This window comes from Dreissena polymorpha, chromosome 4, assembly GCF_020536995.1.
Source record: "Dreissena polymorpha isolate Duluth1 chromosome 4, UMN_Dpol_1.0, whole genome shotgun sequence".
In the NCBI taxonomy this organism is placed as follows: Eukaryota; Metazoa; Mollusca; class Bivalvia; order Myida; family Dreissenidae; genus Dreissena; species Dreissena polymorpha.
In genome coordinates this window covers 105792772-105820117 of record NC_068358.1, presented here as the reverse complement: position 1 = coordinate 105820117, position 27346 = coordinate 105792772, and the positions used below count along the sequence as shown (strand labels likewise).

The 27346-nt window shown below is 32.6% G+C and overlaps 2 protein-coding genes across 2 annotated transcripts; both read right to left on the bottom strand.

Annotated features, from left to right (window-relative positions):
• Positions 1-13225: 13225 nt before the first annotated feature.
• LOC127877206 (toll-like receptor 4) lies at positions 13226-18665 on the bottom strand. The gene has a single exon (XM_052422879.1). The coding sequence runs from the start codon at positions 18589-18591 to the stop codon at positions 16918-16920; it is 1674 nt and encodes a 557-aa protein (XP_052278839.1). The 5' UTR covers positions 18592-18665; the 3' UTR covers positions 13226-16917.
• Positions 18666-18807: 142 nt separating this feature from the next.
• On the bottom strand, positions 18808-20538 carry LOC127877210 (toll-like receptor 4). Its single transcript, XM_052422889.1, has one exon. The coding sequence runs from the start codon at positions 20425-20427 to the stop codon at positions 19504-19506; it is 924 nt and encodes a 307-aa protein (XP_052278849.1). The 5' UTR covers positions 20428-20538; the 3' UTR covers positions 18808-19503.
• Between the last annotated feature and the right edge of the window lie 6808 nt (positions 20539-27346).

The window sequence follows — 27346 nt, the reverse complement described above, 5'->3', positions numbered from 1 at the left end:
AAAATGTAAAATAATAGGTATTTTATTCAGATAAAACATCATAAATATCCATGGAACTCGAGATAACAGAGTTCGAGATATTAATAGTAGACTGATTGTATTATAATTTTATTGATTTCTTTGATTTACGGTGTCTGCAAATAACGTTTTGGTATAATATTTGTGTTTCTCATAACGTTTGTCAACATTAAATAGTTTTACATACATGTAATGTTTTGAAATTAATTGTAACAGTACATGTTGCTATTTCTCAAATAAAACATGTGTTTTGAACATCCATGTAGATATGTTATTTTATAATGTCTCAGCGGACTGATATCATGTGTAAATGGAATATATGTTGCGGACTGATATCATGTGTAAATGGAATATATGTTTAATGTCAAAATAATGTCCATTTTGATAGCAAACAGAATAAATCTATAGTCAGAAGCTTAAGCTAAGCCTCTGATGATAACCAAGTGTACAATCAGTGTCTCCTTAATGTCTCAAATCTGTGTTGTTGTTTTTTCTTATTTTAATGCATAAGTTAAAATTTATTCTGCAAATAGCTCCGAGTTTGATCTGGAATATATCTGTTAGCCAAATACTTAACCAGTCCCTATTACCAGGACACCTCCTGTATATGACATTTGATTTAACCTAAAATATTGGGGGTTATTTTCCATGATATTGGTTTAATCTAGCTCAAACTTGCCCTGATATTTATTTCAGTAAAAATTCGTTATAGGACAAAACAGATGATAACAGATAATTTTAAACTTTGCCTACCTTCGGCAAATAATGGTCTATGGGGGGAATTATTTTTCATGGATTGATCTACATGAAAATTTTTCCCCATAAGCAATTAAGAATATTCAAGCAAGTTTGAGCTATATACTTGCTTGTATATAATTATCATTGAAAAAGAATCCCATTCTCAATGAAAAAAATAGACTGGCAAAATCACTTATTAGCAAACGAATTTGAATAAGTACTAATTAAGAAGCAATTGTAAAATATATTATCATCTTGTAAGTTAAGCATTGCACAGTAACAAAATTTGCCAAGTATCTCTCTTCACCAGCTACTGACCACAGCACATTTTGCAGTTAAGAATCCGGTGTGTAAAGCATTCAGCACAAAACTGTAGCAATACAGTAACAATGCCTCATTTTCATATTATCTGATAACACTCTTTAGTTCTGAGTTTTAGAACTGATAAGCCACTGACCACTGTCAAGCTGTCAGAGATAATTGGTTTATGGGAGGACCTGACCACAAAATGGCTATTAACACATAGGTGAAAATTAACTACATCACAAGTGAAATTACTACGCTTTCTGGGGTGCATCTGAGGCTCCGGCAAAGTCCCTAAACTGAGTAGAGAAATAAATCTACAACTAAACAGTCATTAACACTCGATTGGTCATTGTCGGCTCGGTTTTTTTCAAATTAATTATATGTTCATAGTTACGTAAATAGTCTGCAAAGTGGCCTCTATATTATTTAATCTCCTACTCAAAAAGCATGTCGAGGCAGGTTTTGTTCAAAGAGAATTTGTTTTGTATTCCGTAGCGCGTATTACGACATCGGATTTTTGGCGGGAATAAAACTCGGGATCAGTCTTAATTGGCCGGGTACGTGTTAGTATATTTTCCGTACCCGGTGTTCATTTAAGTATACTTAAGAGTAGCCGGGTACATTTAAGTAGTACCCGAGCCGACAATGACCAGTCGAGCGTCATGAACTACCGCCATGAAATGGTAATCGTATCTACGAAACCCATCCTTCTAACTCAGGCGCATTCGTCAACCGAAACGATGTTCATTGTATCGCCATGGTCTCAGTTTATGAGCTAGACAATCGTCAACGTGTCAAATCGTGTCGTTATCGTCCTTCAACACGACGAGGCCTTGGGCATTCTGCCAAAAGAGTCGCCTCATTTTGCCCCTGCTCTTTCAAAGGCACATGATTGCGCATATCACAAATGTTCCATTCAGAGTGATGTTGCTTAAATAGCTTTAATCAGTTTATTATTACTCAGCACATACATGTACTTATGTGATATGAGTTTACAGATATATAGACACACAAATGCCCAAACTGTGGGTCAAGTGATTTTTGAGAAAGTGCAAAAATGTGTGACAACTTGAAACAATTATACAGATACAAATGCACGTTGATTATACATAATATATACACTTATATTTATTTTATTTTTTATTTTAGGGGTTTGCCAGATGGCTATTTTTAACACTTTTAAAGATAATTGTCATACAAATTACAAAGAACAGTTTCATTTTCCTCATTTCATAAGTCAAATTTTACACAGTTAACGTTCGTTCGATATTTTTTAAGTAGATATTTGTTTCGTGGCTCATTAAAAGATGTGCATTTGAAAAGGTCATGATATTCGTCACCGATTCCGTTAAAATTTCAAAGATTACGTTTTCGTTCATTGCGGTCAATATTTTAACTTCGCAGTTTTTCTATTGGCAAAGATTGTTACACTTTCTGAAATTGAAAAAAAAATGTTGCCTACATAAACAAACGACAGACGACAACAACGCTTGTAATTGTGTATTTACGTACAGTCCGGTTTTTTTTTTTTTTTTTTTTTTTTTTTAAAGGAAAGTGCCGTGAAATTGATAATTTGTAATGCACAAAACGAATTAATCGTACGGGTTGTTATGCTTTGAGCTGAACTGTATTGCTTTTGAATACAGTCATAAAAGCAAGTGTTGTATTCCTCTGTATTTAAACTGAAAAACTACAAACGAATTTTCTCGGAAGCACGTTGCGATACCGTTACTGTTTATTTTGTATTTATAATAAATATGGTATGCAATACACATTTCAACTGAGTGTGTTTTTATTTTGATTCAGAATGCAGCAGTCATGGCATCGCTGGCTAATTGACACGCGAAAACTGCCCATGTGGAGATAATACTATATATAAATCGTTCGTATTAGCTTAAATAATCATTATTGTTCAATAAATTACTATAGATTTACCTAAGATAAATATTTCTTGCTTGAAATATGTGATTTACGCATTTTATTATTTAGATTTTTTATCTTTTTGAACGTTAATAATATGACGATTTATGTTATGTCATGCGATCTATTTTGTGAAATTTTAAATTGAAGTTAATCTTGCATATAAATAAATGTAATTGTTTATCTGGAAGTGATGTTTTTAATATAATTATATTAATGTCTGCAATTTGAACATAGTATCACGTTTTACAATAAAATATCAGTTGGGTAATATAAAAAAAATGCTCGTTTTAAACATTCACGCAGCTGATGAAAGTTGTTTCTACAAAAATGAAGTAATTTTCATGCACATATATCATAAACAGCATAATTTAGTTTAGCAGACTGTTGTTCAAGTTGTTTAAATTGTAATGCAAGAGTTAAACCTTTCCCCCTCAAAAGCAAAGTGAAAATGGCTATTAGCAAACAGCATAAAACCAGAACAGCCTGCGAGCAACTCTGTTCAGGTTTAATGCTGTTTGCTGCTCATCAAGATCTAAGGGTTGGAAATGAAGCCTTAAAAACTTCAATCCAGTTAAAACGGTCTTTAATTAAATTAAACTTTCTAAGGCACTACAAATTCGTCAAAATACTTTACTTAGTGGTAAAGGGTTAAATACGTTTCTAAGTGGTAAAGGGTTAAATGCGTTTCTAAGTGGTAAAGGGTTAAATACGTTTCTAAGTGGTAAAGGGTTAAAGAATCGAGGATATATAATGAAGAGCGTGTCAGCAGAGGCACCAGCTTAGAGTCCGTGTGGAAAAACTTGAAGTTCCAACCTTAAAGGGGCCTTTTCACGTTTTGATAAATTGACAAAATTTAACAAAAAAAAGTTTAAAATTCGCAAATTTTCGTTGTAGTTATGATATTTGTAAGGAAACATTTACCATGCTCTAAAATATCCATTATATGCATCTTTTGACGATTTAAAAAAACAACTGAAAATTATAAAGCGTTGCAACGGAAAAAGATTGAATAATTTGGAAAATTCTGTTGGTGTTGTTATATTTTGTGATACTATGAGGATTGCTTATATTAAGTATAAAATACATCACTCATTTTATTCTATATACAATAAATTTATCCAATCGGCATTCTTCATATGTACCACGTGACCGTCCAATATATTCCGGTATTGGATCCAAAAAGTCTGTATTTTTTTCCATATTGGACAGTTGAGTACAAGTGCACTAAGCAATTGTTTTATAACGATAAAAGCCGTTTCCAAGAAAAAGTATCCGAATTGTAATAATCGATTCACACGGGCGCTTGTCTTGAAAATAGCATATATGCAATTTATTTTGGTTCCCGTCGTACTAATACTTTAGTACTTCAGGCAACCGTGGAAAATGGCAGCGCACTACGTATGTATTAATTAGCGTAAAAATATTAAAGTTTAGAGTAAGTGAAAATCATTCAAGCTTTTGTTAAGGTCTAGTTATAGGTATCGATCCGTCTATTGTTTTTTGTTTCGAATCACTTATGATTTATTTAAAAAATGATATTATGTCATGTTTACCCAATTCGGACACAGCGTCTTTCGGATAGTTAATGTGTACACAATTGCACAAGAGAATATCTGTTCAATGTACGTAATGTATATGATGGATATTTTTTTGATCAACAATAGCAAATGCAAATTGTATATATAAATAAATTAAATATATGTATACATCATTATCATAACTGTCGGATTCAAATATATCTTACCAAGAAAGGGTAAATACTTTAATAAATCCATGTACCTGTATGTTGATTATCTCAGGTTATTAAAACATGCATAACAGGATACCTTGCAATGGATCTAATCACAAAAACAGCAACACTGATCTTAACTTAAATTAAAATAATAAAAATATTTAATCAGACATATGATTTAAAATGATTTGAGCATGTTAAATGAATGACTAGAGAAAACTAATCAATTTCTTCAAAAGTACTTTTTACATTACATTACAATAAATTGTTGAAAATATGATATGTGCTTTATCTAGTGACTTTACAAATTGTCTTATTTTTCAGAACATGTCCGAGAAATTGGACGAGCTGGAAGAACGGGCACAGATGCACAGGCCATCCTGTACTTCAACCAAGGAGACTTGGTGTCAACAGCAATGAGGAAAGACATGAAATAATTTTTTTTTTTAATTCAATGTGCAAACGTGTAATAATAAATTCTTTCTTCGGATTCCACACAACGGTTAAACCGATTGTCTGTTGCAGCGTTTGTAATTCTGATCTGGAACTGGAATGGCAGTTTGGAAATCTAAGAGTTGTTTGAACAATGTACTGCAGTTCTCTACTGACTGGATACGCTTAAGTGTGCCCAATAGGATATTTTCTTTAAAAAAAAGAACAATTCTTAATAATGATTATTTGTTAAAGATGCTGTTATTTTATATTGTGAATTAAATAATTTCATCCTAAAATATTGACTTTGACTTACCGGTCCTGGGGGCCGTTTCATCAAACATCATTTGACAGATTTAAAATAGGATGCATATTTCAAATAAACATTATTACTAAACATGAAATCATAGTATTGCTAATTTCGGTTATTGATACATGTCATAATGTTCCTACCCATGTTCCAAATTTTGAGTGCATGTTGTTTAACAGCTTTAATATGTTCAATTGTCTAGTTTTAATTGTATACTTGAATTGTCGTACGACCTTTGATGAAACAGTCCCCAGCATCTTTAAAGTTTTTGCTTCATTATGATATACCGGGAAATATTTACGAACTTTTTTCTTACATTACGTGCTATAAAAAGAAAAAAAATGATTTAACAATATCTCTTTCTGATCGTTTCCAGGTAAACATAGCCATGTAAGCAATTAATATGTAAAAAAAGACTATAAAAATAATAAGTTGTATCCTATTTTACACCTTTAAAGTACTTTGAAATTACACCAAGGGAAACAAAAGTCTACAATTCATAGAAAATGTTGACTTTGTGATTTACTTAAAAAATCAATTATGTATAGATACTACATTTCAGTATATGTGAATCATGTAATGTAAAATTATATTAATTTATTTCAGAGCAATAACTGTTAAAGGTCAGTTTTTAAATATTTATCGAGCCCCATGATCTGGAGTCCTATGTGTCGTTGGGTAAACCATCAAACAAGCCAAATTTAACCGTCATTTTTTATCCTTGACTCAAAGAGTCCTTCGTGCTTCGCTACAAATTCAAGTGGGGAAGCAGTCAGATGCTTGCACAAAGTGGTAAGTACTTTTGATGCAAGAAATGCTGGCTAAGTGGCCTTTCATTTTGTATTTTGTTGTTTTCTCCGTCCACTTATTTGCTTAACAATACGTTGGAGATTTTGTACTAACATAAACTAAGGTCTTAAAGAAATTATGTAGTGTTTACTTTGCATCATGCAAACTAAATCGAACAGTAGAAAATTCTAACGGCTCGTCCAATATGACGTCAAACTGTGTGCTCGTCCAAATATATCACCGCATGGTACAGTGAAACGTCTAATAACCTATAAGTATTAGCCCGGATGGCCGAGTGGTCTAAGTTGCCCAGTTGAGGTTTACTTTTTTTTCTATCTTTAGTATTTTTACTGGAGGTTTTTAGATCCAATGTTGACATTTATCAATCTAAAGCATCTAATGACAAACTTCAATACATCTGTGAAAAGGCCCCTTTAAGCATCGGTTTTGTGTAACTGATTGGATGGGCGTTTTCATAGTATAGTATTCATTTTGAAATACAAAAGCGTGCGAGGTATGATGAAGGGAAATAGATCTTTAAAAATTAACGATTTTAAACTATTTATGACAAAAGGCGTGAGGTATGTAAGGTTCCATTAATACTTAGAGGAAAAAATACTATTGATAATTTTAAAGGAAAAACATTTTTATGATTTTTTAGATTATCCGTTTAAAGCCCCATCAACACTCAAAGTCAACGAATATTTCGTAAAATATTTCGTTAAATAAAGTTAACCCATACAAAATCAGTGTTCCTCATAGCAATAGCCATAATTTCAACGCTAGATGTGGTCTGAATACATAGATTTAACGAGATACAAAATGCTCGTTTTTATTATTTTTTGTGACAATATATTCCATCTAAATTTCCCGCAACGATATCCGAACATTTAGGAGCGAACGCGAGATTGGCGATAACAGTGGTATTGTATTTGAATTAACGACTTTTAATAACGTCTATTTATGTGGCACTATGGTCTATTTTAAGGTATGAGATTCCATATGGATCTGGGTATTTGATACACAAATTTCTAACTACGGTTTGATCAAAAAGAAGAGACATTCTAAAAGGAAGAACAAATACCCAAGAATAGAATACATTTTTTATTATGTAGTCGGGTAAAACTTAAAACAAATTAATGCAATATGTAAGTTAACAAGCAGGATGTAACGATGCGCTATTTGGTGTATGTACGTCTATACAGTTCGTGCTGCATAAAGTAATCGCGTTAATCTCCTAGATGAAACAAGTCTATTTAAAATTGGCGTGTATCATGAATGAATACATACGATGAATAATTTTGAAAGTCAAATAAAACAACGCACACAACATTTTGCATTTTACGTATTGTGAAAATAAACACAGGAAATGTAATTAAATTAGGCCGGTAAATTGATGAAAGGAAAATTAGTGGAGCGTAGCCAAACGTTGTTTTCACAATGCTGGTTAATTTATGATATGTCTTTAAAACGTTCGTAGCATGTTTAGTACTCATCGTATCTTTTATATGTAACGAAATATTTCTCTTGTTTTTTGTTCTGTTATGGACAAAACCCGTGTCCAAGGCGACCTTTTTGTTAGTTACACTGCTTTGAATAATAACGAGCGAATGTATGTGTCACAAATGTTTATTCAAAATTATTATCTTGCTTACATTAATTATTCGTTAAGGATATTAGCTAAGTGAAGGTAAACTCATATTTTGTTCATGTTGTACATCTTTGTCTTAAAAATAAGACTTTATTTTGAAAATTTGAAGAAATAAATCATTTTAGGCAATATAGAAAACTGTTGAAATTAAACTCTCTAAGTTTAGCTCAGATTTCATATGTGAATATTACCTACAAAATTAAAATTAGATACAATGTGTTAATATAAAACTAAATTAAATGTACACGTAATATTATATTATCTTAATAAAATAAAGTTAAATGATGTTTTCTTAAAAGCAAGACCAGTGTCCAAATCATGATATCGCATTTTTAAACAACCGTATAATGTTTCTTTATGCCTAATTTACCCGGCTAGAATATTCTTGTTTAAGAAAATGACTTATTGCTATTTATGTCACCCCATTCATGCGCTGTGATCCTGTACATCCTGGTGTATAGAATAGATCACCAAAAAACCTGATTGGCTACATACGATAAATACCTCTTCGTGTACTTGCTTATTTAAACCCAACCAATAATAAATAAGAACGTCATAATTGTGAACGAGTTAAAAGCATGAATCATATGCTTGTTACTATTTATTGATTTACTCATGAACATGTTTTCATGACGCATACGATTAAAGTTAAGGTTATTAAGCTTCTTTACATATCTTCTTTCATAAATATTAATTGACAAAATTCTATTGGTTGTCTGTGCCACCAATTCAAATTTCACTTCGCTTTGTAAATGCTAATCAAATATAATTTTTTAGGAAGTACTTATTTGTGTGTTTTGCTGTGTTAACATTCCTAAGTCAATCCGTTTGACTGCTGAATTTATCACGTTTCAAGTCTGAATAAAGGTGAAAATTGCAATATTTAGAATAAGCAATTTAAGCCGACGTCTAAATGGCAAGCGCATCGTTATTTTTAATTTTGTGAAAAACAGATACCGGTATTTACACTCTCACAAGAAGAAAGTAATTGATTGTTAGAAGACTTTTAATATAAACTCTGCTCTAAAAAAGTAGTACACGAAATAAACATGAATATTGAACCGTCTATAAACAGTGACGTTGTTTATGGTAGCGATTTTCACATGCTCCATGCTTTTAATAAACAGCCGTTCGTTTTACCTGTGTGAGCTAGACAAGTTATTGGAGGGCCATTCATGAAGTATTTGAAAAGCGTTATGAAATTTGAAACAATTATTAATTTAACAATTTACTGCCGTCTTGTAAGGAGTAACAGACCACTAATTAGTAAGTCACACCTTTGCCTGTAATTTACAACTGTCTACAACTGACTAATGTCCTTCAAAATCTTCATATCATTTCTACTTACATCAACGCTCACTTTATGTATGTTTAGTAACTATATAGGGCTTGTTTCCGATAAAATTTCGATATATTTTGCATTTACATTAGATGTACAGTTTGGAAGGTATAAAAGGAACCTTTTCACAGATTTTGGCATGTATTGAAGTTTGTCCTTAAATGCTTTAAATTAATAAAGGTCAACATTGGAACTTAATTCACCAGTAAAAAAACAAGAATACAAATAAAAAAAGGAAAAACAATTATCAACAGGGCTCGAACCACTGACCCTTGGAGCCAAAGTCTAACACAAGCATTACAAGTGGTTTATAATTGGATTATTTTCAGTTAGTGATTATCCATAAACGAAACGATTTTAAAGATATTTTTTTTAACATGATAATTATTTTGTCTATTTGAACGTCATGATTACAATCTATTCGAATTCAATAGCATTTATTTCTTCATTTGTTTGAAGTTCAGAAAAAATCCACTCTTCAATTTTAATATAGTGACAATGTTTTTAAATAATACAAGAGTCTTTACAAATGTCACAATAATTTTCCAGATATTGATGATCTTTTTACTGAAAATAGTACGTTTAATATTAAAAAACATTAAAGGGCATTCAAGCGAAAGCTTTTTAGGTGGGAAATCGCCTTCTTTGGCACTGTTTCACAACGTAATATTTCAAGCCAGGACCACGCACAGATGATACTAGTTCACGACAAGATGCGGAATGGAAAGCGCAAAATGGTAAACAACGGATTTTCACTGGGACCTCCGTATTGCCCGTTTCATAGGCGTGCAATACTTAAAAGCTAGAAGCACTTTATGCGAATCTATATGTCTATGGCGTGGTAATGAGAGGCTCTCCCCTAGATTTTTTCACAGTTGAACAATCGTCAAAAATGTTGATTTATCACTTACTTTATGGTCACGAAGTAATGGTCAAGAAAATGTTCGTCGGTCACGCAATGTACGCGATCAGCGTTTTCCTAATGATGATTGCGTGTGTGGTTTAGAGAAATTGCTGATGTATATTGTCTTCATGAGTCCATGTGTGAGTTTGACATTTGAGCTAATGAGACAAATGTTACCGACGACTCCTGATAGTATATTTTGGTGAAAATTTAATATAACCAGACGCAAAGACAAAAAAATAACCCGGGCTAGCATACTCGCATCAACTCATAAATTCTGACGTTATTTGGATATTAAAGCAAGCAAATATATCGACAATATGACTGAAATGCGTGCACTACAAAGACAGCATCACTTAAATTGAAAGAAGACAGAACAATTGAGTTTATTATTATTAAAGAGCAATGTTCACCTTTGATTATTCGTAATTAGTTCTTAGCACTGAATTACTTATATATCATGTTAACGCACATGTTTACACAAGATGTATATGTCGGGATTGTATCAACAAATCAGTAAAACAAAAAAACGAACAATACAACAGATAACAGTTCGATCAATAAATTCATATAATTAATAGCGTGTTCAGATATTCTATTTCATGTTGATTATGCCATGCTGTTGTTTCACACATGCTGTTTCGCGTTATCTTCTCTTATTTGGTAGCAAGGTCAGTTATCAGTGAAGTATATAAAATCGTGATCAGATAGTTACCGCATTTTACTGTGGCCAAGAAACCTAGACTGAAAATGAGTCCTAAAATATGGTGCGTGTTTGTGTGTCAACTAATATTGCAAGGGGATATCTCACCAACGCTTGCTTCATATGCAGACGCTCTTCAGAAAATAATTTTTCGACTCGAACGTTTAGAGTCGGAGAACCATGCAATCCGAGAAGAGAGTGCATCATGGAAAGAAAAAGTGGCGGAAATTAGTAGAATTATTTACTTTTTTATTTTGAAAATAGCGTGCAAGTTAAGATTCATTACAAAGAAATACCTTAATTAAAATAAAAGTAAAAATAACAACTGGTGGGTTGTTGATACTGTAAGACGCAATTATTGTGCCACGTGGCTCGGCTATCATCACGTGGTTGGTAAAGCTATATTCGGAACCAGTCAAATCTCCGCGCGGAGGTTGGATACGCGGGGCTAATATCTGCAATTCCTACTTTCGATAAAATTTTCTTTGGTTTGATATATTCGAAAAATAAACGTTTCACGTGAGACAATTACGTGAGGAATATAATACACGAATACACACGATTCAAAGTTTAACGTGGTAAAAATACCAAGGTAAAATAAGTAGTTAAATTAAACACCTAAACATATATCATATTTCATTATTTTGCAAGTAGTTTTAATCTACCAGAGACATTATTTTAATCAATATGATAAAAGAGTATCATTTTTACCAGGCATCTTGAAAGTATTCTAGATTTGGGATACCTATTTATCCGGTTAAGGTCGGCTTTGAGTTGAATAAATATAAACAATATTTTCTGTAACCTCACTAATCAGTTATTATATCTGGTTATAATACACCAATTGCGCAAAGCAATTCACTTTATGGCATGTTAATTGGTTAGGAATAGATGGGTTTGTTACGAGGGAATGTTTAATATAAAAAAATATGTTGATAATTTTTTGCTTTCAGGTATTTTGTTACCTTTTAGGCGCTGTGCATGTCAATATAATTACGATAGCATCTTTAAATGCGGCACATGTAATAAAATAACCACAAATTTACAGTACTCAAATTATCGATGTTTATTTGAAGCTAAATAGGAATGATTCATGCGTGTCTGAATTAATCAGTTTAAGTAGGAAAGGTCTGTATTTTCTTATGTGATTAATATATTCTTTGGGTAAAAATACTGTGGGAAAGAAAACACATTTTTGTATTGCCTTTTAGCAAATGTGAATATTGATAAAATCCTACTGAGTTAATTGAATATGTAAAAGTATTTATTACTGCTCCTGTATGTACATGCATATAAACGCATGTCCTTATCAACCGATATTTTTTCCGGACGGGTAATGATATATTTTCGATTTCAAATTAACTTCACCCAAATGATTACCATGTGGAGACAACCTTTCGCACAAAACACCCATGCCCTAAGTAGTCCGCAAAGGCTAATCTTGGACGACACTTTCCGCTTTAATGATATATTTGGTTTAAAGAAAGTCTCTTCTTTGCAAAAATCAAGTTTAGGCGGAACATGTCGTCCCTGATTAGCCTGTGCGAACTTCTAATCTCGGACGACACTCTGATTCACATGTATTAAACCCACTTTTCACAGAGCACGGCTTATTTATAAGTGCATGAATTATATCAGTCATCGTTTGTAAGTACTTAATGCACTTAATTCAATGAGTTGTATTAAAAGTCTGACAATATTGTGATTTTTTTGGACTGGCTGGATTTTTAACTATTCATTATAAGATAAATAGTTGATTACTTTAATGAAATATAATAGTTTGACCAGCAACGACAGTACTTAAAGATTATATTATTAGCAACATTCATAATGGAAATAAGTTTTATGTACACAAATTCACCCATTACCAATATAAGTGGTTGTATGACAAAAAGCAGTAAGGTATTTTAGTTGTCAATGCAGACTTGCAGATTCTTTAAAAGCCTCATTTATATTATTATAATGCCTCGTTTTATAACAGATTGTGGCCGCTCAATGAAATCTGCTTGATAGTAGAATGTGAGTCCCAAACAGTGATTTCCAAACAACTTTATTTGTGTTGTCTATGCCAAGTTTGACAAGTTTTGGGTGATACATGCTGTACATGTAGGTACTTTTTAACCTAGACTTATGTGTTTTTTGCATAATGTAGTTTCAAGAGTCAATAGTGCGTTGTTTACTTAACTCAACTGTTTTTGGTTCAAACTTGAAATAAAACATAATATTTGTCAACGAAATTGAATAGTTAAGTACAATATTGGGCATACAGCTATGGCCAACGTGAAACTCCAGTTCCACCAGATGAATATAAATCGTTTCCGACATACAAGATCGTTTATCAGTCAAAACGAAAAATTAAATAGTTTATTTACATCTCATTAACACAATATAACTTAATACAGAGAATTACAATAGTATCATAAAACACATGTATTGCCGCTCAGAATTCTGAGCTATAAGAGATGGTAGTGTTGTACAAATTATGTCATCCACTAAGCAGCCCCGACACAAGCGCTAAAAACGCTAGACACACAAACACATAGAGCTGTTAACTGCTTGACACAACTTGCACAAAATACATCATAATATATCTATAAAATACTGCCAATAAATATTTACATATATTGCTAAGAGTACTAATTCATTTTCTTTACGTGAAGAACGATGATTTTTGTCAATCCACACATAGAAAGTGTAACATACGTATACTTATTTGTGAATTCGATCAAATTGAGCAGTGAAGAAAGACATAGCAGGTTCAACCAAGCAAATAATATACTAGATCATGGCAAACAGGTCTACACGGGATTCAAAACAGCATTACCCAAGAACGGACCTAGGTGATAAGCAACTCTAATAATTTTGAACTGACATCTAATGAAGTAACAGCAAACAAATAAAGATGTGGACTATGCCATGTCTTCGTTCTCCACTATATTAAAACTTAATGTCTTATTTATATAGGTCTATTGTATGATAGTAAAATCAAATGTTAAGTAAAGGCACGTTGCCATGCCAACGCTCGCCGTAAAATAAAACCAATTAAGATAATTTGTACATATATAAAAATTTCTTCTTTGTAAACTTTGTAAAATCAGATAGCAGGTCTTGGCACAACTTCTTATTAGTGACAAATTAGAGAATAAAGTTGTCATTTTATCAACAGGATGCAAACTCTGAAACTCAGGCACCATAGAAATTGCCTTATCAATCAAATCAGATCTTATATCATCATATAATGAACACTTTAACATGACATGCTCTTCATCTTCGAAAACATTACACAAAGGGCATAAACGTTGATCTGTTGGTAGCCCTTCATATCTACCAGTATCAATTCTTATAGGAGCGACTCTACATCTAAATTTACAAAATGCTGAACGATGCTTTAAGGGCATTATCATGGTACAATATTGTTCAACATTAAAATCTCTTTAAAAAAATACAATATGTTTGGAGTTTGTTACCTCCTCTTTGTGAGGGCCCAGTTACAGAACTAATATTTAAAACCAATCATTCTAATACTTATAAAACATACTTTATTCTAAATGTTTAACAAGCAATAACTTTGAAATAGGTATAATAGGTATATCTAAACTACAATAGCAATCTAATTGTTAACTTTCAGTTGTTTACGAACCTTGAAATACCAGCTTTTCAGTCAGGTATGCCTGCTGCCCAGAGTGCTATTCGTTCGTTAAGCCTAGATGTATTGGAACATGATAGTCTCGCCCAAACATTTGCAATTACTTTCCATTGCCGGACAAATGGGGGAATCTATCCCATTTCATCATACAAAGCTGCAACAGGCGTTTACCTTCCGACACCAAAGAAAAATCCCGTGGCTCTGTTTTGAACAGCATCGATGCTAGCAAAACTTTTTCACCCAAAACAGCAGCGCCGTATGCTATAACAGGCCAAACTACTGATTCATACGCCTTTGTATAATTTTTGGAGGGATCATCCCCCCAATTAGCTTGCAATTGGCATTTACTAAACCTAACGCACGGCTAGCACTCTGAGCAACCATTTTTGCAGTTAAAGAAAAATCCAAGTGTTCATGTAAAACTAAACCTAGGTACTTGTTGTATCTGTCGGTATAATTTAAAATGTGGTCACCACGAGTGAAAACAAAATTAGATCTAGCAAAAAATAGTAGACGAAAATGAACAATATTGCTCTTGTCAATATTAACAGACATATCATTTCGAGAACACCAATCATTGAGAGCACTCAATAGTTTGTAAATTCTGCTCATGATCTGCTACTAAAAGTATATCGTCCTCATATAAAAGGATGCAGATCTTATCATTGCCTATTTCGATACCAATATCCAATGACTTTAAATATATTGCTAAATCATTAATATACATATTAAACAGAAGAGGTGATAAAATACAGCCCTGTCTTAATCCTGAATGTACAGAGAACCAATCTGTTTTGTGCTTATTTATTCTCGCACAAGATGAAACTGAGTGGTACAGGGACCGTAGCGCCACCAACATTTGCCTGAGATACCATTGGATTGCAAGCGTTCCCAAAATTTGGAACTGTTAATATAATCGTACGCTTAACTGAAATCAATAAAAGATATCAAAGTAGATAGTTTTTGCTTTTTTCGTGTATCAACAATGTTGACTAAAGACAAAATGTGTTCAATGGTGCTCTGTTTTTTCCTGAACCAATTCTGTTCATCAACTAACACATGTTCACTCTCTGCCCATCTTGATAGTCTATCGTTCAAAATGCGACAGTTAATTTTATATACAGCTGAGGCCAAAGCTATACTCCTATAAGCTAACGGTTCTCGTGCATCAGACGTAGACGATTTGGGAATAGGGTTTATGACACATTTATCCCAAATAGTAGGTACTATACCATTGTCAAAATATCAATTATATAAAACATGAAGGAAAAATATTACAGTATCATTTTTCAAAACTTATGCAGGAATCTCATCCACTCCAACCGCCTTCCCAGTTTTGGCTTTAAAGATAGCATTCTTCACCTCTAGGATAGAAATGTTACCGTTAAACCCAGATTCATCGGTGCGCAACCGACAAGGATCGCGGTTCAGTGCTTGAGCATCCTTCAGTAATACATTGCGAAACAAGAAACTAAAATCATTTATCCAATTTTGCAACACATCGCCATTTGGGAGCAATATCTCCACGGGCATCTTGTTACAATTTGTATTAGCAACTCCAATTTTACCTATAGAATGCCAAAATTTGTTTTGGTCAACATTACACCCATTCTAAATTTCATTTTGCATATTATACCAGTATAAATGCATACACCGTTGAACTTCTTTATCAAACATTGTACGTATATGAACGTAATTATAGTAGCTAACAAGCACATACAAGAGTTGGGTCGCCCTAAAACGCTTACCATATGTCTATGTATTACTTGTTTTAAACATAATTGCAAACACATTCACTGATTAATCTGCCACAAACTAACAATTTATCGATTGATTAATCTCTAGCCAAACAACCTTAACGCATAATTCGCTTGATAAAATACGGATTCACTTTTCGTGCTGCAAAATCAGGAGGCTTAATATTCATCTTAATATACACATAGATAATATGTATTTTGTATATTGTACATTATATATTATACGTAAAACGTACAATCATAACGCAATTCTTTATATTACATACCGTTGAGAGTTAAACCAGCTTAAGGGGCAACACTTTAAACTTAACTTAGATTTATTTACAAAACATAAACATGTAAATAAAGTCTAACATCATCACAATTTCAATCAAAACAAATATCCACACATAAGGTCATTCATGAATTATTAATACACACGTTCGTTTAATTTTAAATTTTGCTGTAAACAACTGCGCAGGCCAACATTGTACTTGTACTTAAAGTAATTTAAAATATCAAAAACTTTAATTTTGCAAGATGGGATTAATTTCATTGGTCCCAATAACATGTCATGAAATGGATAACACCAACTTGAATGATGTTCTATGCGTTTATATACTTTTTCCTGACGTATTTGTATTGTTAAACTAATTACCCATTTATATTTATTGTCGGTAGTTTACAGTTTTACTTAACTGCCAACACTATGTTTTCCCAAAACATTCTATTACCGTCTGGTTCATGGGTATATTCGATATAACTGTTTTCCTGAATCCATCGAAGCATTTCCAAAGGCATCTTGTTGTGAGGGACGGGTTCAAGCATAAAAATAACTAGACACACCTGGTCTTCCCTTGAGTATATGCTCTCCATTCGCGCCATGTTGAATTCATACATGCACCATTTGCTCCTTAAAAACGACTCTGACAATATGACGATGGTCTTTCTGCTGCTCTGGATGGCATGGATAATGTTGTCCGAAATTGCGTTACCTGGCAGAGAGTCTCGCTGATGCAGACACAAAGAAACGTTTTCCACCTCAAGTCTTGGAATAACTTCATCTAAAATAAATCTGAAATTATCTTCTGCGTATGAAATAAACGCATCAAATCTGTAGTTTTCTATTAGCGCATAGTCTTGTAATCTACGATAACCGAAGAACCTCTTCCTAGACATAAAAAGCAGATATCGTAGTTTCCAGCGATGTCGGTATATAACGCCTCCCACAACTGTGGCCAGTGCTGAAGATATCCCGATACAGCAAAGGACGATCAGTAGCGTGTAAGATCTACAGTAACCTTCTAAATTGCTGAATTCTTTCTGGAACCATGTGGCATCCATGATCGTTCCATCTGACAATCGGAAAACATACAACTCAAACGTTTTCATGTTGCTCTTATGTTCATATAGCCAGTTTAGAAAGTCTTGGTTTTCACAGGAATAATCTAGCGAGTTGTTTCGAAGGTCAATTTCGAACGTGGAATTTAATTTCTTAGCATTCAGATCTAAACCTGTCCGAATATTTCTTGCGAGAGCGTGAAGGGAATTAACGTGTAGATCTATTCGTAACAAATTTGTTAAAGAAGGCAGCATAATATCCAGATTTCCTATATTGTTGTTGCTGAGATCTAGATCTGTTAAATTTGTCAGTGGGGCAAAGGTCGATCTATGCAATATCGTAATGCCGTTTGCCGATAAATTAAGAGTTTTTAATGATGTTAAACATTCAAAAATATTTGATCTCACACTGTCCGCTAATTGGTCCCCTAGGTAGTTATTGTCTAGTCGCAGGATTTTCAAAGAAGGATAGTTCAATGAATTTTCCCCGATTTGCATTATGTAACAACGGGATACATTAATGACTTCAATATTCGGAAACGGTCCATAGTGACCGGTGAATATGTTGAACACGTTATTTGAAATATCAATATGCTTGATTGCATTTGTATTGGGTGTGATCTTATAATTGATCTGTTCATTGTAAATGAAATTGCTTTCATGAAAATCAACAAATTCTAGATGTTTTGGAAGATTAGTTTCAAGAGATATGTTTCTCATATTTGGTTGTATATAATTACATGGCCATTTATTCGACGCTAATTCCATCAGAAATGCTTCCTTCATATATGGACATCTAGTAAAAGACCTCTCCTCACATCCTTTACTTTCGTCGTCAGTGTCTTCAACAATATATCTGGACGGGTAGTGAGGGGAGTGCTGCAAAGCGCCAAACATTTTTCGGACGTTTATCATGCATGAGGACTGTAACAAGTACGGTGTAAATACTAGATCATTGTCAGACACATCAATGGTAGTTAACGATTCAGGAAGCAAGATTAGGGCATTTGTCTCGAATGACATCAGCCGGTTGCCTGCGATAAACAATTCTTCTATACTCGTGTTCCAAATGTAACAGAGATCCTGCTTTAAGGTAGCGCATCTCTAATGGGCACATATCCAAATATAATCTAAGTAATTATTTTCTTAATCAGCATCATTTCACTGAACTACATGCAAATTTGTAGGTAGGCTTTCCATGCTTTTTAAAAAAATATACCGATTTTTTCAAAACCACCCCCACGCTCGGCTTTTGTCCAGTTTATTTTCACCCCTGGGGTATATAAAAGTTCCATAATTCATTCAAATTTCCAAATATGGGCATGCAGTTGGTGTGTACAGATGCTGTAAAGGTGTTTAAAGTTTAAACAAGATGAAATAAGTATTCTTTTACAGACATTTATTTTTTACAAATTTTTATCTATGGAAGAGCGCCATGAAATGTAAGTGATTTCAGCCAAGTAAAAATTGGGTCGGTTAAAAACAGTGTCATAAAATTCAAAATAGTATCATTTAAGTCATATTTTAAACTTAGTTTTTATAGAAACACTATATACAGCAAAAATACCAAGAAATAGACAGATTTACCGTTTACTTTTTGAAATAAAAATAAAAATGCAACATGCATGGTTCGTATTTTCAACAGCAAATCACCCAATTTCGCCATAACGTTGTTTTAATTTTAATAATTGAAGAATGTGCATAAAAATTGCAACATATTTAACAATAAATATAGCTTATATGCCATATTAAATCAAATTACGTTAGAAAATAAATAAAACGCGTCGCAAAAAAGTATACGTCGTCGACAGGATTCGAACCTGCGCGGGAATATCCCAAAAGATTTCTAGTCTATCGCCTTAACCACTAGGCTACGGCACCTAATAGTAGGCTCTTCAACCTTCGAAGAAATCGCGGGAAATCATTAGAGGTGCACTACCTTAATAGACTTGTACCCAGGCCAAACGTGGTATGTATATATGACATATATACACTACGAATATCGGTAAATTGAAGTCCGTATGATATATTTTCCATTGATCTGAAGCCAAGCTTTCGATTATAAGACAGATCTAATATTTGCAGATGTTTAAGATGTTCAAAGGCCCCAGCTGAAATACTCCTTACGGAGCAAGCTGAAATGTTCAGTTTCACGATTGATACCAACTTCTTAAAGGTCCAGTTTGAAATATGGGGTATGCTACAGTGACTGAAGGAATACAATCCTGACAAACTTAGCTCTTGCAGCCTATTGGTGCGTTTCCCGATGTCAAAAGTGTCTCTCAACCCATCAATTCTTAACATTTGTAGTTTTCTAAGGTGTGAAAGATTTGGATAGTTCCGTATAGCAGCTTTATCCACAGGACATCCATTGAGGATAAGAGTAGTTAGAGACAGTGGCATAAAATCCGCTGACCAGCCACTTTTGAAGACCATGAGATTATTTCGGGATAAATCCAGTATCTTCAAGTTAGTGAAATTAATAAAAGTGTCTTTTCTGATTTCGCTTATTTGATTGAAATTTACGTTAAGTTCATACAAATGTTCACATCCTTCAAGTTCTGTGGCGTTAAAATTTCCAAAATTATTTCTACCAGCTCTCAGTGTGAGCCTTTGCTCCATAGTAATATTTCCTAGACCAGAACATATTTCTGCGATTCTCGAAATATGTTTCCCTTCACAATCCATCACCGAGCTTCGATTATCCGTAAAGCATTCACATTTATTACGTGGCCCGCATACATAAGTTTCAAACACTGCTTCATTTATTCCAAATAAAATAAAACACTCGATCGCTATGAATTTTTTTTCCATATTTGACTTGTTAACAAATGACTGTATTAGCAAATTAAATGACATGTTCGGAGAAAGCTTATGAATGAAATATCATACTAGATAACATTTTAGCATCTCAAAAACAGATTGCATAATTGCATGTGATAATGTTCAACTCTTAATTTGATGAACACATTAATGTCTTCTGTTTTCTTCCTGTTATGAATGTTACTGCTCTTTCGCTTAACGAAGTGTGTCATTACCGCTTGAGTGCTCACAAGATGATTTACATTGCACATCCCTATTTACAGCAGATATTGTTTGAAAACCTTAGTTTATATTAAATATGTGATACTGATGTATAAAACGTGACTTTTTATAAGAGAAATGAGCATTTTTTATTGTTTAATAATTCGTCAGTTAGAAAATGGGAAGTAAGATATAATATGAAATAGAAGTAAGACAATTTAGTAAGGACGACCACTGCATTGTTGAATGCGTATGGGCAGTTTACAAAATTGTTTATCATTTGACTATATTAAATGCATATCGATAGTTTACAGCATTGCGTAGTGCATATGTTTAATGCATATGGACAGTTAAAACCATGGTTTATTCAATATTAAAACATACATGTATCAAGCGACACTAAGTAGAGCTTTTCATTGAAATGATAAGGATACATATATATTTATTTAAAAAACGATAAATCTTATGTCTACGGAGTTTAATGCATGTGTCAAGTGTTCTCTGAGATGCCCTGTGCAGTCCCCATTGTAATTTTTCGTTTAAAGGAAGTCTCTTCTTAGCGAAAGTGTATTGTAACCAATATGACTTTAGATAAACAAGTAGAGAGAAGTAACAAGATTTACTACTAGTAAGGAAAATAATATGGTTCTATTTTTTTAAATATCTTTTTACGTAAATCACTATGCATTATTAATCCTGTTAACTTCCAGTGCAACGGGTCTTTATATGTTTCATACGTATGCGAATTTGTTGTCGATTATAAAATGACAATTAAAAATATAACACGTTTGTACTGTTTTTAACTCCGCAAAGTGTTGAGTGAAAATACATTCTAAGTGTCAGTGTCAGTAGTTTCAATTAAGTGTTCAGCAGATAAGACTTGAACAGAAAAGTACCGTGAAATCCGAGGATCATGTGATAAACTTCCTTAACCGTCCACAAAACGTGTTTGGGATTTGTCTTGAAATAATATATACGGCCATGTATCTCTTATCTTTGTGTAAGCATGAGCACTAAGTACTGGTTTACCAGCTAAACTAGAAAAATTGCGTGTAGATTAATACTGTTCGATGTGATATGAGTAGAATTCTTCTTATATCAACTGAAAGCCTTACCCTGCCCCCCCCCCCCTAATGAACCCTGTTTATTAAATAGAATTTGAGGGAACTTTGGGTATTACCATGTATGTGTCAAAAGGAGTAAATTCAAATATAAACCCCTCTTACACTTTTCTTGTGCTGGCATATAATAATAACGCAATTTTTCTAGTTAACGACAAAATTATATTTTTACTTCACGAGAGTTGTTCACAGATTTTCTTATTTTTGAATGATGTTATAAAATAAATTTACTAACATAACTGTAATATTTTGAAGAATTTCAAACAATTTAAATAACAAGAAAAAGAAAAAATACGCTAAATTAAAAAGGTGGCTGCCCTGGGGTTCGAACCCGGGATGTCGTATAAACAATGAGAACACGCATCCAATTTACTACGCGGGCTTTTGATTTATGTTATAACGCTATTTTGGTAATGCAAGTTTGTAACGATGATTTTCTCAGTGTCCCGATTTCAATTTGATTTTACTTATATTAATTATAAGTTCGATCTATTAATGTGTGTTTAAAGTTCACGTATTATGTGTCATAGACAAGTATTTCTGTTGTTGACGTTTAACACTGTTACTTCACATATTCGTGCCGAATAGATCTCGTTTTTGTTTTAAAAAGTGAACACGTTTTTGCTGCGGAGTTAATGAAAGAATATCATGCCACTGCTAACAGGCATAATTTTTTGCAAGGGTTATTTGCCCCAACCCCCACACTCCATGATCGGTAAAGTTATTCCAGCCAGTGTCATGCATCTTAGCGGTAAAGCAGCTGTGCTATCAATCCATGGCACTTGGTACACAGTATTTGATTCGGCGTAAGTGATAAAGCAACAAAATGATTATTTACGTTTCTCTATCGTCTTTGTTGGACAGAATTTAACCTTGGCTAAAACAATTTTATAAGTTTTGTCAGATGATAACATGATATTGTGATAGTTTGTGTTTCGGCACAGGACTATCATAGTTAATTGATATTGCTTAGAAAACACGTATTTACCATATTTTCTGTTTAAGAATGCGCATTTCATCCTGCACAAAACAAGTTAAGACGCTTTGGTATTTTTATTTGCTAAGCAAAGTAGCAATCTTCGTAAAGGAAGTTTTATGATGGCCAGTAAGATTCGAAGACTAGGAATCTTTCAAACATTGAAACGCTATTTTTTCTCGACCATTAAGTTTGTTCCTTACATAATTTGTACTGCGTTTGTATGATGTAATATGTAATTTAAATATATTGAGACTTCAGCTGTAGCAGAATGATAAAAAAAATCACATATAAAAGGTATGGCATTCATGAAGAGTCACCAATTGTAAAACAGTCTGAAAAATTGCATCAATACTAGACAGAGCACACGCCTGCAAAACAAACACAAACCATGATTACAGGAGAGAGGCTTTGGGATTTTTTAAAAAGATTTTATGTAGCTCATACAATCAAATTTAATTAAAGAGTATTCACACACAAATATAAGTGTTATAAATATTAATGGCATATTATATAAATCAAGAGAAATGGTTATAAACTATATTTTAATGAAATAATTAGTATTATTTAACAATTAAGTGTTTGTTAACACCAGAGCCAATATAATTGTAACTTGAATATCTTTTAAATGAAATAACTGCATGTCTTTTTTTATTAAACTGACAAAGCAACATATAAAATAATCGGATCATCGTCCTTAACTTTCCATAAAGCCACCATAGCAATGTTCAAAATATGCAATAACATTGCTTTGTTGTCTATAAGACACATCACTCATTTCTTAAAAGAAAGAAATAATATTCCTGCCAACAAGGACGACAATATATGTACGTTGATTTATTACGATTTAATACGTTCAATATCATTCTAAACAGTATTGTTTTTAAATATAAACAATGGTCATGTTTGTGATCTTAGAGGAATGGACATTTATCAATTGCCAATATATTTGGATTTTTTGCAATCATTGTTACCTCTATTTCGGCAATGAAAGCTTGCGGATGAATAAATGTTCTTCATAATATTGCAATGCTTCCTTTTTACAGAGACTTTAGCCACTCCATAAACGACTGCCCACTATTAAGCTGAATTATGTCCCAATCAGTGTTTTACAAAACATGTTATATAAACTATGATATATGTGTGGTGTCTATTTTATAGTTCTTGTTTTAACCAGATTGGTGGCATTACCGTATATGTGTGTGCGCTTTTTCAATGTAGATACCTGTTTTATAGAGGAGCTCATTTCAAAAGCCAAATGTGCGTTTTTTATTCAGTCAAATACATGTATACTTGAGTATTATTTTAGCTCAAATTTAAATTACTAAGCAAACACACCGCGCATTCAATTTAAAGCCACGTGAAACCCAAGTTGCATCGTGGCCATAAGTTTAAACGTGAACAATATTAACAAACACATCAAATATTTGGAACGATTTTAAACCTCAATTTTATTGATTGCTTTAAATATTTATACAAGCATTGAAACATTCACGTATAAATCAGCCAGCAATTAACAATTTACCGAATGATCATTATCTAGTCAAACAAACGCGTACTTTGCTGAGTTAAATACAAATGCCTTATTTATGCTGCAAAACCTTGAAGAACAATCTTACTTCTTATATACAAATACATTGACATATAATATATTTTAACGATCACCACAAAGTGCAGCTCCAATCGCGTCAGCAAGAGACCCTTAATTTATTGCTAGTAAGCAATTGCAAAACATTAAGACGATAGACACAACCGTAGGAAACACACACTAATTAAACAAATTTACCCCATAGGAACTGCCAACGCCAAGCAAATCATTGCGGGATTACCCTATGTCTAGATTTATTCAAAATACATGGAAGACATAAAATGGTGTTTTCCAATAAGACATGCCGATCCTAAACTTGTGTTTGTTATTCCAAGTCGAGTTGGGGATCATTTTTGCGACAGTTAAAGTCGCAAAATTTAATTTAACATATAAAGAAATACAGTTAATAAAGGATTTGAAATATGTTTGTGTTTGAGCATCTTTAATCAAGTGGGAAATAAATATAGTACACACAATTAACGAAAACAAAATGTGGCTTAAGTACCTTTCCTTTTAATTAGAAATAAGTGGAAACTAGCAGCTAGTTTAAATAAAAATTAAATTCATAGCATTAAATCTAACATATTGGTTTTATTGTTAATCTCTCGCTTAAAACATATGCAGACAAATATTGTAATTGATCAAATAGAAAAAACCTCGACTATCTTGTTTCCGAATGTTATTAGTAACAACGCATTTACTTATATGTTGTCTACGTTCAGTACTGCAGTTTGCCACAGATCATCATTTTTATGTTTAACATCCATATTAATTTAATCATTGTTTTTATATAATTTATTTTTATGGTTTTTGTCGAGATGTATATACAGTCCTGTATTGTGTTGGAAATTGGTTAATGGCTTTAAATGAATGGGTGTTAGTAAGAATTTCTCTTCAGACAATGTTTTTACAGTTTTTTTCACTACAATGTTTTACTGATTGTGTTAAAATTGTTTAAAGTGTATCTTTTTTGTGTGTTTTTTTGTTTGCTAGCTGTGTTATGCCTTGGGAGAGGGAGAGCTTTTGAGATCAACTTTTGCACGTTGTTCATTGTGCGCCATGAGAAGTCTCTATTTTGTTTCTTCAAACGACACCTCCTTAAACGCTGGACACTTCTGCAATATTATGTCTTTGAATATTTTACGTATTATGTTGTTTTGTTATTTTAATAAAAAACGACATGCTGTTTCCTTAATTTCATAATTATTTAAAAAGTAACAATTATATTGGCTTTGGTTTGGATCCAAACACTGAAATTTAAATAGTACAAATAATCTAATTAAACTTTATTTTGTAACCATTTCTTTTAATTGTTATAAAATGGCATTATTATTTATTTACACTTATGTTGTTTTTTGTTTATACTCTTAACTAAATTTGAGTGTATGAGCTACATACAATCTGTTAAAAACCCAATACCCAAAGCGTTCACCGCTGCTGTAATCATGGTTTGTGTTTGTCGCGGGCTGTGTTTTTTTTTCGAAGAAATTGAAAATAACATAGAACAATATTGCACCTTAGGATACACTTTTATCGTAGGAGATTTAAATTCAAGAACTGGCTTATTATCCGATATATTAAAATACGATAAACATTTAGATGATTATAACAACGTTAATACAAATTCAAGTGAACTAAATTTTGGACACATTCCGAAGCGAATGAATGAAGATCATATAATTGACTTTCAAGGCCGAGCTTTAATCTCCATGTGCAAATCAACCAACCATATCATAGCTAACGGTCGTATGCCCGGAGATAGAACAGGTAATTACACTTTCACCTCAACACGTGGTCTTAGCGTAACCGATTATTTACTAACACACCACGACACATTCCATCGGAATGTCATTCATGAATTTGAAATACTTGATTGGACTGAATTCTCGGATCATGCTGGGCTCTATTTTAGTTTTCTAACAGTAAATAATATTAACTTACAAAACAACAAAAAGGAAACAAAACAACAAGAATTAAAAATAATATTTGATAATGACAAATCACAAGAATTTAACTTGTTAATAGATGAAAATATACAAGTATTAAATACAATTTTTACTGAAACTAATGTTAATAATCAAATTAATATTCTTACACAATTTTTACACGAAAATAGCGTTCAGACATTTGGAAAAGTGTTTACGATTAATAACAATAAAAAGCCGCATCAAAAACCGCCAGAATGGTTTGATAATACTTGTAGAACTGCAAAATGCAATTTCCGTAACGCAAAAAAACAACTTTAATAAGAATAAGTCCAACCCAAATAGACAACAATTTGTACATTACAGAACAAATTATAATGTAATTCGAAGAAAAGCAAAATATAGATACAAAATGAATGAAAGCACGAGGTTATATAACATTGCAAAAACACAACCAAGAACGTTTTGGAAAACACTCAAAAAATGCTATAAACCTAATAATAAAAATACAAATCAACCTAAAATTAACGAAATGTTCAATCATTTTAATGACTTAATCGGAAACGAACCAAGTGACAGTATAGATAATGAAATAAACGAACATAATTTAAATACACCACAAACCGTAATTGAACAACTCGATTCACCAATTACAGAGTCGGAAATATATCAAGCAGTTTTCAAACAAAACAATGGCAAATCTAGTGGACCTGATGATATTTCAGCTGAAATAATTAAAACAACATACAATTCTATTAAACCGTACCTCAAAACCATATTCAATACAATATTTGATACTGCACAATATCCTGAAAGCTGGGGAGTGGGTTACATCACACCAATATTTAAAGGCGGAGATCCGAGCGATACCAAAAATTACCGTGGAATAACATTAAATAATATTTTATCAAAGATATATTCTCATGTACTTTTAAACAGAATGACTAAATGGTGTGATGAAAACAAAATTATATCTGACTGTCAATTTGGTTACCAAAAGGGAAAGAGCACAGTCGACTGTATCTTTATACTGAACAGTATAATCAACAAAGTGTTAAACTCTGGTCAAAAATTATATTGCATTTTCATTGATTATGCTAAATGTTATGACAGTATAAATCGTTCACTACTATGGCAAAAGTTA